The 14,058-nt window shown below is 38.9% G+C and overlaps 2 protein-coding genes across 7 annotated transcripts; one reads left to right on the top strand and one right to left on the bottom strand.

Annotated features, from left to right (window-relative positions):
- The first annotated feature begins 1,660 nt into the window (after positions 1 to 1,660).
- Positions 1,661 to 4,921, top strand: LOC141599495 (uncharacterized). Its single transcript, XM_074419523.1, has 4 exons — positions 1,661 to 1,981; positions 2,427 to 2,544; positions 3,892 to 4,024; positions 4,369 to 4,921. The coding sequence occupies exons 1-4, from the start codon at positions 1,682 to 1,684 to the stop codon at positions 4,565 to 4,567; spliced, it is 750 nt and encodes a 249-aa protein (XP_074275624.1). The 5' UTR covers positions 1,661 to 1,681; the 3' UTR covers positions 4,568 to 4,921.
- A 469-nt stretch (positions 4,922 to 5,390) lies between these two features.
- On the bottom strand, positions 5,391 to 13,544 carry LOC141599494 (protein LNK1). 6 transcript variants are annotated; one of them, XM_074419522.1, is made up of 10 exons: positions 13,212 to 13,544; positions 12,555 to 12,700; positions 11,918 to 12,438; positions 11,498 to 11,813; positions 10,551 to 11,225; positions 9,986 to 10,131; positions 8,375 to 8,513; positions 6,230 to 6,437; positions 5,489 to 5,826; positions 5,391 to 5,420 (listed from the first exon to the last, which is right to left on the bottom strand). In XM_074419522.1, exons 2-8 carry the CDS (start codon positions 12,576 to 12,578, stop codon positions 6,345 to 6,347), a joined length of 1,914 nt encoding a protein of 637 aa, XP_074275623.1. In that variant the 5' UTR covers positions 12,579 to 12,700; positions 13,212 to 13,544; the 3' UTR covers positions 5,391 to 5,420; positions 5,489 to 5,826; positions 6,230 to 6,344. The 6 variants fall into 6 exon arrangements, with proteins under 6 accessions (XP_074275623.1, XP_074275619.1, XP_074275622.1 ...); XM_074419518.1 differs by having other exon boundaries at positions 5,489 to 5,869; positions 13,212 to 13,458; XM_074419521.1 differs by having other exon boundaries at positions 5,391 to 5,826.
- Positions 13,545 to 14,058: the final 514 nt, after the last annotated feature.

The following is a 14,058-nucleotide window of genomic DNA, read 5'->3' as shown; positions in this document are numbered from 1 at the left end:
CATCTGCATTACCTGTCATATCTGCTCACCTTCCCCGAATGGATCACCGCAGGTTTTACAAAACAACAACACGGGGTCAGTTACTGCATAATCAAGATAAGACAAACAATTAATGTAACCAGCTGATCATCCTCCATCCCCGGTCTCCCGATCTCACACAGTAACCGACTACACACCGAAGTGTGTAGCCCTGCCAGATTACCCGTCGCAACAGGTAATCCTCGCCGCCAGTGGGTGACCGCAGCCCATCCCCACCTAGTCCAGCTCATCAACGAGCGACTAATAATCCCTGTCCCTTAATGTGCACATCCCCTCCCGTGACGGGTTCCACGGAGGGCGAACTAGGGTATGAAGCCACTCCCGCAAGTGACTCCACCATAATCACACACACAGCATCACAACTGTCACAACACCACAACCGTCATAACACAACCACATAAACACCGTACAACACCCATCCTCCGATGATCAGCATATAACAACAATTATAAAACATATGCAATCTCAATCAATTAGCAGTACTGAGTAGAGAAAAATCCTACCTTTTCGCAATCCGCTTACGCTGCAATCAACCATATAAATGCATAACAATTACCACATCGTCACCTACAACAACAATCATATAATTCCAATCACTAACTGCAAAACCCCATTTCCCCCAATTCATGAATAAAGACAAACCCTAGAATTAATCATCAACAACATAGGGATAAAGACTTACCGGCGAAAGAATGAAAGATTGAATGCGATAGCTACGATGTCCACACACACAGAGGAGAGATTTAGGAGTGATTAGAGTATCGTAGGTTTGATTAGGTTTGCAAATGACGTTTTAGAAACTGATTATCGAATATATAATCCCTAATTACTCCCGAATCAAACCGCTGAAATATTATTCGCCAGACCGGATACTCGACCGAGTATAGAGTATACTCGACCGAGTATCCTCTACTCGGTCGAGTGTTTATCATACTCGACCGAGTATTCCTCGGCAGTAGCCAACCAGACTACACAACCTACACTACTCGGCCGAGTAGGCTCTACTCGGTCGAGTACAATCCTAAGAAATCCGTAGTATTATAGGTTCGGTCACTGATCATCGTTCGTGTCAGGTTACTGGACGTCATCGGGTCGAGTCGGTTTTAGTTTGCAACATTCTCGGATTCTGTCAAGTCGGGTCAAGCTTGCCAGCTCCAAATTTATAGCGTGTGTTCAGTCATCTTGATTTTAACACACGATGTGGAGTTTGATTTATACGGAATACAATACTCCATGTCTGATATTACAGGAATTGCCAACTTCACAACCATGTGCCTGAGTGGAGATCATCTCCATTACTTAAGAAGACATGAACTTCCATTACTTTCGAACGGTCCGGATTAAATATTGGGACGATCTAATAGTTGTAGTTATTGCATAAAAGTAATGTTTTAATGAATAGAGACAGAAAAAAATATATATTAGAATAAGAGAACAAATGTAGAGAAAGTAATTCTGTAAATATTTAATTTCGACTGAAGAGAACTTGGCCTAATGATTATCCTACACCGCACTCACCCAGCCTCATAAACCAGGTTACCCTAAACTGCACCCGCGTGACCCGCCCAGCCTCAATAACATCCCTTATGGGCCCAAGGCTCAATTTAACATCAAGATACCCAATATTCAGCTCTACTTATCAATGTTCAATACTCTCAAACAATTAAATCAAGCAAACCAACAAGGTTTAAGAAAATCAAGAAGAAAAGTAATGAGTTTGTCACTAATCCAAGGCTACTCTTCTGCTGAGGAAGATGAACAACATAATCCGCAACATACACTTCATCACCATGACAGCTTCTCAGATGAAGACGACGACGACGACGACAATTCTAACAAAAACGACGCCGTTTCACGCTTTCCTACCACTTATACTCCTGTAGTTCCTCCTCAATCTTCTAATGGATCTCTTCTTCCTTCTGCTCTCGACGTTTTCTCCGAAGTAACTATTTCATCTTCTTTGAATCTTTGCCCCCCTTTTTATTGTCCAAAATTGAATTTTAGTCATTTATTTCGATTAATTTGAGCTGTGGGTTTTGCTTGTTTATGAATAATTTTGGTCACCCACTTGTTATTTTAGCTTGATTTCGTCTAATTATTTGGAAATTAACTTTTTTTTAGCATTGTAATTGTTGATATTGAACTGGGTTATCTTTGTTTTTGAGTTAATTTTTGGAGTTCTAATCACTAAATTTGATATGGGTATGTTTGATTTGTGTGAATTTGATGAAAACATGGTAATTTGACTCGATCTCTTGATTTCTTTCGCTTTTTTTTTTTTTTTTTTTTTTTTTTTTTTTTTTGTAATGTGTGTGATTGACATGGGATAGCTCAAATTTGAGTGACTTTACTAACTAAATTGTATTTGTGGTGTTGGGTTATTGGAGGTATCAGGGCCGCCTCAGTTCCTGAACAACTGTGTAGAAGATCAAAGCTTAGGGAGAGATGGTGTGGTTCATCATCGAGGGCGCAATAGAAGTCGAGGCAAAAAAGACTTGCCTTCTGGTATAATTCCCTCTTTCTAATATTGTTAATGTTATATGTGTAGACCTCTCTTAACCTCCCCATGGCAGTTTCAATAATAAGTTCCTCTGGAAACAAATGGACGTGTTCTTGTGGGGTTACTTACATTAGCAATTCCGGTAGATTTGAAGTATGTAGCTAGGAAGCTATAACTTTTTTTGGATCGGGAAATTTGGAGGGAAAGGGAGGGGTGGGATTTGGATAACAAAATGGTAGTAGAGGGATTTAGCGGGGAGGGAAAATGGATCTCTCCATTTCCCTCCCACAAGGCAAATTAGTTTCCCTCTCACAATGGAAATATTTGGAGGAAAAACTCCATTCCTCCATCCCCTCTCCCCTTCCCTTCCCTCTCTCTTTCCCCATCCCCTCCCTTTCCCTTCAGTTTTTGTAGGAGGGACAAGGAGGGATCCATTTTCCCTCCCCTTTGAATCCCTCGAAATCCACCTATCCGAACATGGCCCATTAGGTTAACTTATGCCTTATATTGATTATCAGTATGTCATGGTTTTTATAGACAATCAATATGTCATGGTTCAGTCAGAGACCTCTTTGTACATTCAACATAGAATAAGCCTTTGCACATCGGATTCCCTTTACCTCATCATAGGCGAGAGCCATTGGGGCATTGAGTTGGTATTTAGTAATGATTATGAGAATAGTATGTGTCTGGGCATTTTTTGTTCTGTACTACCTTATACTGGCTTCTACCATTGTTTCTTTGTCCTCTGTGATTGTGTTTTAAGCTCCCAGCACTTAACTATGCAGTTAGATATTCCAGCTCTCATATGCCTTAAGATGTAGCTGTATAAATGGAAAAAAAAGTGTAGTGGTGTTTAGGGTTCTTACACAATCTGATAAAAATGCGTAGTGGTGTTTACTGCATTCTGCCGTAGGTTGCTGTTGTTCCCCGGAATTTAATCTAGTTTTTGAATCACTTCTTGGGGATAATTATTGTCTTCCCTGTGCTTTAGAGTCACTATCCAGGGATAGTTTTTGAACCACTTCTCGGGCGTAGTCATTCATAACCACAAGGGCTTTCTAAATGGCTTTGGGAAATAGGAAGGGCATGTCATTAGAAGTTAAGCTATTTGGAGTTTGTTAAGTTATCACTGAGGCAGGTTGATTTTGTAATCAAGATATTTCTGATTTATGTTTAAAAAAAATGTAAGTTTGATGATTTAGGATGAGAAAAGCGCAATGCTACTGATATTTGTCATTTTTCAAAGTTGTCCAGGAATACTTTTCATATTCCAGCAACTTATAAGGCGATTCTCCTTTGTTATCTATTTTCTTTTTGCGTAGAGTATAATAAAAGTTACTGTCTTGTAGGCGTTGTGGTGGAGGCCAAGGCCCAATTAGTTGGGATACATGAGCGAGTCAGGAGCGATGTTGGGGGTAATGCTCCTTCAACAGCTTCGAGTCTTCCACCGAAAGCTACTGCATCCAACAGTGCTCAGCCAAGGTACGACTTTTCTTATTCCTTCACGTACCAGAGATAAAGCATCGCTATTTGACTATCCACAATGGAGAGGAATGACTCTCTCTCTCTCTCTCTCTCACACACACACACACACATATCATGAATTCCACAATTCAGTGACTTCATTAGCGTAAGCTATATAACATCGGCATGCGTAATTTGTATGTCAGCATTCTTTTTTTTTTTTTTTGGGCTATTGTAGGTTTGAAATTGGGTGTATATTTGCACAAATTTTCCCTCGAAAACTTCTGGACCTTATTTTCCATCAGATTCCACAATTATTCTGGCCCTCATTGTTAACAGTCACTTTGGGGTTCTTGTTTCAGCATGTGCTTGCAATGCGGAATACCCAAGATGTACTCAAGTGCCCTCGGGATGGTATGCCCAACATGCCCTTCTGGAGATGCAAAGAAGAAGGGTTCAACCGTCAAAGATAAAGAGAAATCTAAGAGAATGAAAGGTCAATCTTCACACGCGTCTTGGAAAAGCGAGACCGAGATGCAGCTCAGGCAGACCTTTGATTAGTAGCGTCATACAACATCGTCATACAACCAAAGGGTTTGCTCATGAATGGCCTTTAGAAAAAACTCCCATTGTCGAACTAGTTTAGCCCACTTGGTTCTGGAAGAATTGTTAGGTGTTCCGTTTAAAGGTGCATCTTTCAATAGAAAGAGTCAGAAAACAGGGTTGCTTCTGGAGTTGTGTTGTGTTTAATCTTGTATGAGTGAGAATTTTTTATATCTTCTTTGCAATTTGTTGGGATTAGATTTGGGTTAGAGTACACAGAATTGAACCTGGACATTTGTCACGGACTTCAGCGGAAAGTCTTACTGGGTTAAATTAAACGAACCTTAGCCTAAGATTGCATCCTAACGTTAATGATGTTTTGTACATTTATAAAGGTCTTGGGTTCTCTTGTGTGGGAAGAGAGAAAGAAGTAGCTTCGCCGGGGCAGGGGACGTACTTGCCGTCGGTGAGGGGAAGGGGGAGACTGGTGTCGCGGGTGAAGGGTAGGAGAGGGCGTGAAGGCTGGTGAATGGGAGGGTGCAACAGTGTCAGGGGCGGTGGAGTTGCAAGAGAACGAAGGATGGGAGGGTGCAACATTGTCGGTCATAAACTCATAACCGACGAGGGCCGTCGTTGTCCGGCACTCTGGCAGTGGCAAAGGGAAGGGGGCGAGTAGCAGAGGGCCAGTGGAGGAAGGTTGGCTGCTGAGGGGAGGGTGGTGGATTGGTGGTGAAGGCCGAAGGATGATGGAACTTTTCTTCTTTTTTTAGAGGTCAGTATAATGAGGAGTGCAAATGCAAAGGGTAGAATTGGAAAAAGAGTATTGTGAGTACAATACTTACTACAAAAATAAACATCCTAAAATTGTTTCCTTATATTAGAGCTTATTATCGAGAGACTATTCGGGGAAAAAAAAAAACTATTATCGAGATAAATTACCTAAGAAAATTTGTTAGTGAACAAAGCATTTTTGTATTCACACTGAGACAGTTTTCAACGTCACTTGTGATAAATATTGACAAACTAAAACTCGAGACAGATATCTAACAACCTTCGGAACTGGATACATATCTTCCACTGTACAGCTTAATGGCGGATGTCCAGTGTTGGATATGAATTTCCGACAAAGTAACACTGGACTCGACCGTTCAGAATAATGCCAAATAATTTGCTAAAACGATTGATCAACGTTTGTCCCTGTATTGGCTTGCACCATCTTCCTCCGATAAAACAGCAGCCATCTTGTCAGTCAGGAAGCAGCCAGGCTGGGGAGATCCCTATAAAAAAGAGCACATATCACATGCACTGAGATCTCACAACCTGCATTAATTGTTACAATCTCACCATTCAATACACATGTTTCAGTGAACAAGTCTCCAACATTATAATTCAGCTCACAACCAAATCAAGTATTGAACAACAGATACTCGACATTCATTGAAGCACAGAATACCGGAGAAACAGGAAATTTACAGAGTTAATCCTTATAAACTGGAAATAGATAGAAGATGCGCAAAGTCTAAAAAGGGAGAATCAGAAAATAAGCAAGATGGAGGAGACATATCCTACGGTTGATTTAGAATACAGACGTGGTATATTTCACATTTATTGGATACGTAGCTAATTACAGACATCAGCAAAACTGGCGAAAGAGAAAAAATACAGGGGGTGTGAACTGACCATGAGAAACACAATGTAGCTGTACACCAGACTGAAGCCCCCTGCATCGAAAACGAGACTAGGCGTACAGTACATTGATAAGGCGTTTCAAAGTTCTATATGGCGCACTCACAGTTCAGGTTCTGTGTTCAGTGCCATTTTCATTAACTAAAGTAGTCTCTTCTCGGCTCGCTGATTTGTCAGCTTTGGATGGATTAGGTGCCTCGACCTGTTAAACATAAACAAGCAATAATTCTATGAGAAGGATGTTACAGGGTTGGGGTGTATATGGCAAGTAAAAGGAAATCCTGAGGATGTCTTATGGACTCCCAAGTCTCCAACTACAGGTGAAATCAGGTAGGCAGATACAATTAATGTGACACTATACCATTCCATCTGAGGCAGGTAGATGCCAAATATTGTGTCCTTAGAATTTGAGAGAAAGGGAAAAGGGAATGGAGTATTGTGTCAGAGGTTGCCTAGTTTGTTATAAATACGTCCGTCGCATACAATATGTGATCAGCTAGTCTTGCTTGTGACGGGCTAATCCCGTCACAAGCTTGTGGCCTCTCACAAAAAGGGAGAGGAGACAAGGTGGAGCACCCCCCATATGCTTCCCCACTCACCTCTCATGGGCATTTTGTGAGAGGAAACGGTATCAGTCACAAGTTTGTGACGGATACCGCCGTCACAAATGAGAATTTGTGATATGTGATATGCTCTTATAGAGTAAGGGTTCAATAAATTTTAAGTCAGTGTTGTGATAAATATTAAATACACTCAAACAAATGCTCGAGGCTCCGGCCTCCGGGGTTCAATGAATCCCGTAACCATTGTGTGGGATCTAAATGGAGCTTCGATCTAATCTCACCGTTAACTGTGGTGCTACATCCATTTAACAGGATCAGATCAGGAGTCATTTAAGAAAAATAGTCCCAGTTATAACTAACGCTTAGGATTTATAATGGAATTAAGTACACTTCAGAATATCATACAGTATATTTAATTGCGATGGAAAGCTGGAGCATTGAGGGCGCGCATCGCCCTAAGCTTGACAGATTATAAAATGAGGCCAGGTTTCACCCCTCAGTAAGGCTAGTAAAGAAGATGAGCAAACATGAGAGGCTCCTTTTTAATTGAACAAGCCTATTGGCGAAAGAGAGCAAGGGACATCCATTTCTTTCATTTCTAGCAAATATACAATAGTGAGATACATAGATAAAGATATACATATACAGGGGCGGATTTATCCCAAGGGCTATCTGGGCTCAAGCCCAACCAGCCAAAAAAATAAATTTTCACAAGTTTTTGAAAAGTCAAAAGGCAACTCCATAAACAAATAAGAAAACCCCAAAGTGACGTATGCCTTTTCACTCCAACGCTACAACGCACCAAATTTCGTCGATCAGTTCATCGGTCACCAGGCTCACCACGGAGGATCCACTGCCACTTACAGTTGTCTCTCCGTCGTTCACCCCCTCCAATTTCTACTTTCATACTTTAATTAAGGTATCTCTCTTATTAATCTTATTATTCATCAATTATATCTTCCCTTTTAGTAATATTGATTATGCTACTAGGCAAATAGGGCTCTTTTGAAAGTCTAATTCTAGATAAATCTTTTGATTTTGAACTTTTGATGATAATAAGAATGTCAAATTCGGTGTAGCCGTAGACCTAGTCCGTAGGCAAACGGAGTTTTTATACTGTTAAAGTTTAGGGAAAAGGAAGACGGACAGACGGTGTAGCTGTAGTCCGTAGGCGAACGGAATTTTTGTACCAGAGTTCTACGATAACTCATAACTCTGAAACATATACTCAGTATTTTTATGGTAATTTTCATTTAAGTAATTAATTTGTGATTAAAGTGTTGTTGTACAGGTCCAGTTTAGTTTGGTCCTGTAAAGATTTTAGTTTAGTTTGTATTTTTTTTTTTGTAAGACTTTTTTACATTTTATTTTCTAGCCCACTGTACTTTGAATTCCTGGATCCGCCCATGCATATACTATACTCGTATTATATTTTAGAATGCCTTTAGTATCCAGATGAAACTAAGTTCGTGAATTATGGACGACTGTTTCCAAAATGATGAAGCGCGCCTTAGTATTTTGAGAAAATAAATCAGGAAGATTAATAAGCAGTCTACATAAAAGCAAACATGCATACCATGATGTGAGATTTCATGGCCACGGCATCAACAGGAGTAGCAGATGCTGAAGGATCAGACGGCCTGTGGAACAATAAATGTGCTATGGATCGATCAATGGGATTTGTGTCTGTCTCCATATCGATAAACCCAGTGCTCCTACAAAAACCGACGACTATAGATAAGAACATAACAAAGTAAAGCAGTCAGAGAAGACTGAGTTATGTTTTAATGTATTGCACCGAATTCAAGCTGCTTGGATAAAATTAAGAACAAATGCAATAAATTGCCTGAAGGATTCTGCTGGTACTGCTTGACTTACATGCTTCTGATTAGACCTATGGGTCATTAGGGTAGGGCCATTGCGAGGTTTGGGTTGTTTTCGGGTGCGCTATTATCGGGTCATTTGGATACAGGGTAGTCACGTATGAATTTTTTCTGGATCACTAGTAGGGTTTTTGCTACAATCAGTCACTTGGGGTCATTCTGGATCTGATTAAATTTGGGTTTGGATTGGTCTCGCATTGTACAGTTATTTCGAATACTACTTTCAAAAGAATTTCCCCTATCAACCCTAACGTCTACTCAGCCATTTAGATTATTATTTGGTATCACTAATTAAGTATAAGTCAGACATTCTACTTACTTTGATATTTACCTCACCAATAATCCTTTCTGGACCTTGAGTCACCAACAACATATAACAAACTAAAACTACAAGATTCTGAAGCCCTGGATAATTGCTCCCTCAATCTGACCAGAAATTATGAAAGTAACAGCCAATAATCCAATATGGATGCTGCTAGGGTAGGAAAACAAGAGGTTATTCATATTTTAGGAATATAAAATAAGCTCCAAACAGAAGAAAAATGAAACATTATACAACTACTGACAAACATAGGAGTCATCTAAACATGTGACATGTTTCTTAAGCAACCAAGGATTCACCCTCTTTACGTTACACTCATATACAGATGTACCATGTCACCAGGAAAGTCCTACTTATCACAAAAAGTAATTAAAAAAAAAAAAAAAAAAAAAGCGACGTTCAAAACGGTCAAAACAATTTTGGGACATAAAGAACAGCCGTACTTGTAAATATATTTGCAAGGAATGTGGAATACTAGGGGGCGTCTATTAAAAATATGGATGTATAAGGTATCAGCTAGGACTGTAGTTATGCCTGCAGAAATTAAGGCTAAGGGGAAATATAGGCATACTTTGAATATGAGAGTACAGAAATAAAAAGACCAATTGTAGTACTATTTTTGTAGGCACAGGTCTGCCTGATAATTTAATTTGTTTTTCCTCTTTTAACTATCTGTTATCTTCATTTTATTTGTTTCTTTGCTCCATTTGTAAATCCTTTCACTTCCCAGAATTCAGTCCTCTGTATTGTTCATTTTAGCTAATCCCAAATATTACTCAGGACCAAGGCATCGTTGTTATATCCTGAAACTTTTAGCCTGTCATTAAATGCGAGAAAAATCCCGAGACCAAATCAGAACTTCCTTGAGAATAGGCGCTCCTAGCCCAGAAAAAAGTAATGCCACAGTCCCGTAATGTGTAATTAGCAGTTGATTCAAAAATAGTGGAAAGCAGCAGAAAAATTGAGATCAACAAGTGCGTACTTATTTGTTCCCGATAAGAAAGCACCATTAGCATCTCTTTCATCTCCTCCGCCATTACTCTGGTTGTCACACTTATGCCTCTGCGCTGCACTCCTTGCTAGCCGATAAAGACTGTCTCTTATGCACAACTTGGTCCTTATGTCCAGCTGAAACACAATTTTTTTTCAAAAATTAACTCCTCTTTACAGAAGTTCAATACAACAACAAAGAAACTCAATAATGAGAACGAATTAGGTAATTGCTATTTTGGCAAATTCGCCTCATTTAAGCTTCTTTTTTCAGCCTTTCTAAATCTAATATTTTAGCTGCAGAGTGTATAAACGAAGGAACGAAGGATAGCTATTTTTAATTGTAATCTTGTATGACAAACCCAAAAAGCCAAAAAGAATTTGGAAAGCAGAATAGTTCCACATTCAGCTAATCAGGATTGGTCGACTCGTGACCATGTAATAGAGATTTCAGGGAAATAAAAATAAAACCGTCTACAATCAAACAGAACAAGTGAGCCAGACAGTACACTAGAGCATGTTAGAGAAGCACTAAGCAAGGTCGAAAGCCGCGATACCTGCCCCATGACATGTTGAAGCTGCTTTAAACTGCTTGCATCAAACGCAGGTTCATCCATCACAGAGCTCAAGCAAGAGCTTTCTTGAATAGTAGAAGAATTCAGCTCCCCCGAAAAGCCAATATCACAACCATCAATTTTTCTTTGACCTTCAGCTTCATTTTCATCTTTAGTGATTGGTTTTTTATCACAAGACTGATCAGAATCAAATCTTTGTGTCCTTAAATTGGATTTTTCAGTATGCCTAGACAATCTACGTTGATGTAATTTGCCTTTCTTCTTGCTTTCTGTAATATTTTTGAAAGAAATGTCACGAGAACTTTCAACAGAATGCATATTGATGGATGCGTGTGATGAATCCCTTGGGGACATTTTTGGAAGAACACCAGCCTCAGACTTAGTTGTAGAAGGTGTTGAGCTTGGCAAAACACAATCTGAAGTTTGATGGTTGGATTTTATCACGGGCTTTGGTGTTTGTAACCACGGTCGACTAGTATCTTGTAGTTGTTGATTTTCTGGTGAGAAATTATGTTGCGAGTTCAACAGATGGTTTTCCTCCCCCGCTTCATTTAGCTTGTCAAACTGAATAAAAGAGATGCCATTCCCCGAAGACCAGTTTTTTCTTTTGCCTCCTGGTGACTTCTGATGCTTTGATGGGCTGACATGACCGTGGATCTGACACTCAAGGACATGAGAAGAAATTCATAATCACAAAAAAAAAAAAAAAAAAAAAAAAAAAAAAAAAAGCCAGGCGTAACATTCGCACTAATGTACAATTAGCCTTACTGTATATGCTTGGGAAAAGCGATTCATTCAAACTTAAAAAAACAAATTCCAGTAACTTCTACTTGTCTTTTGAGTGGCCATTATGCTGGTCTGTAATAGATACAGCGTTCGCTTTTAGTTGAAAAAGAAAGAGAGAAGGTAGCACAAGAGGGAAGCCTAACCTGCGATTGAGTGTCAATGTGATGAACAGCCCTAGATTCATTACCATATGACTCCGTGATTGTAGAACGGGCATCAGGAACAAACTTGTGCAAGTCTCTCTCACAGCTGCCTAAAGTAAGATTCTTGTTACTTTCATTGCTCCGTCCATAGACGTCTTGTTGTTCAGTTACAGAATTTAGGCCACACGGATCGCAACCAGGAAAGGCAAAACCAGATTTTAGAGCATCATTGGAACCTTCAATCGTATGCGAAGATGACAACCAGCTCAAATCACCGCAGTTATCAATATCTAGCGCAAATGTCGGATCACAGTTTCTGCAACATGAGAACCAATATGAATTTAAAAATAATTTTCAAGACATCGATTGTATGCAGGGTAAAACAAGGGGAAAAAACTAGAGGATGCACAATCTTATTACCTAAGCATGTTGTCAACATCCTCAAAATTTTCTAACTCGGGCCAACCATAAAATAGCAGATCGTCGCTACCCTTGTCTTCAAGGCCATTTCTTAGAAAGGCAAGATCATTTTCAGTGCAGCTTGCATCAGTCAACTGATACTGTTTTAGGTTATTGTCCGAAGTAAATGCTTGATCATTAACGACGGGTTCATCAGCGCAAAACTTACTATCAACAGATTTCCCTTTACTACTACTAAAACATGGTGTGGGCATTCTCTCTTCATTTGATGAGTGACCCCAAGTACTTTTTCCCAACATCGCTTTCTGGTCTTCTTTCACAGCATCAAGGCTTGCTTCCTCCTTCATTCCAGTAGTGTTACCTGGTGCAACTCCGCTGTCTACATTACTTTCAGCATATTTCAGCTCAACTCTCGGTTGGCTTAATTTGTCGCCCCTCTCAACTGCATATCCCTTTTTATCTCCAGTAAATGGCACTATATGGTCATCATTATCACTCAATTCCCACACAATATCTTCTAGCTGTAATTTAGAAACAAAAATCAATTTATTCCTCAAATACGAAGATCCATATGTAGCTTAACACGAAAAAGGCCTTAGCTCAACATACGAAACAGAACCAATTACTCGCTAACTACCTCATAATTCCCCATGTCCGACATCCCTCAAAGAAAACAACCCGGTTTCAGAATCTAGACTTTTGAAACCGAAAAGTTAGTAAAGACAGCATTATTTCCGCGGGTTCAGCCAAATATTCACAGCAATCGTAAGTCGAAACACCGTCCTGCACAAGCAAATCCTTCACTAACTCAATCCCAAATAATTCTTGAGCAATAATACCATAAACAAGAATCAATCAAAAGTCAATTAAACTAAAATACAGATTTCACCTATCATCAACAATAACAACCAACCATTTTTACACCTGATTGCTAGTAATCAATCAAAACTTCAAATAATCAAATAAAAGCCATACAATTCAGCATTAAATTCAAATAAAGTAGATCTGATACCCAAACAAAAAAATAAAACATAAATTCAATCATTTTCAAGAATTCCTGCTTTGTAGCAATCATAATCATAACAAAACCCTAATTTAAACCACAAATAATTCCACTATCAATCAAATTACTTCAAACTATGAACTATTTCCAGATTTCCTCAATAAATTACCAAAAAACTAAGCAAAACATATCATATCAGTAAATTCAACCATTCAATTAACTTCAAACACATAAATTACATAATATTATTCCAATAACTACTGAATCAAACAGATTTAACATCAAACTTACCTCAATTAATACACCAGCAGTAATAAACTATAATTAATCTTGACTAAATTAGCATCACAAGTAAAAACAAGAACCCTAATTTGTATGATTATAATCAAATTAAAAAAAATCCCCAATTTTTACAGAAGAAAGTTGAAGAAGTTCTGGAGGCTACTAATGTAAACGAAGTCTTTAGTAGTTCTTGTTGATTAAAATAATGTATTTTTAATAATAAAATAATGAGAGTATATTATTTTTTACGGGGTGTGAAAAATAAAATAAAATGGGTGATATTAAAGGAGGACACGTGGATTTGAGATCAAAACGACGACGCAGAATTAAAGTTGTAAAATCGGAATTAGTGGCGGAGAGATGGTTGTTTAGATACGATAATTTTCTGGGTTTTTATTGGTCCACGTGTTATTATATTTTGTGAAGACTGACACTTGTCTTGACTCTTGAGAGGACTGAAAATACAAAAGCCACGGCCTTGTATCATTGTATGGATTGCCCGGTTGAGCTGTGATTCATGATTGTAATGGTAATGCGCTTTGTATCGGGTTTGCCTCTCTTAAAAGCTTTATTAATTATTAATTGGGTAGTTTTTTTTCGGATACGCTTGTCATTTTTTATCTTTCTCCCTCGATCAATTTTTTCCAACTCCCTCAATTAATTTTTTTAAACTCCCTCCCCTTCACCTCTTTCCTTCATCTCCCTCTGACAACTTCCTCCGTCCAACCTTACTACAACGATCCATGATCCGGCCGACGAATGATGTTGTAGTAGAAACCTCTCACTTTGTATGGTAAGAATGCAATGGCTAAAATCAAGCTTTTATTGTGCGTGCTTCAATACTTTTGTCCTAACA

This window comes from Silene latifolia, chromosome 9 (genome assembly GCF_048544455.1).
Source record: "Silene latifolia isolate original U9 population chromosome 9, ASM4854445v1, whole genome shotgun sequence".
Lineage (NCBI taxonomy): Eukaryota > Viridiplantae > Streptophyta > Magnoliopsida > Caryophyllales > Caryophyllaceae > Silene > Silene latifolia.
Note: the sequence above shows the minus strand (reverse complement) of the source record. Positions and strands in the feature narration are given on the sequence as shown.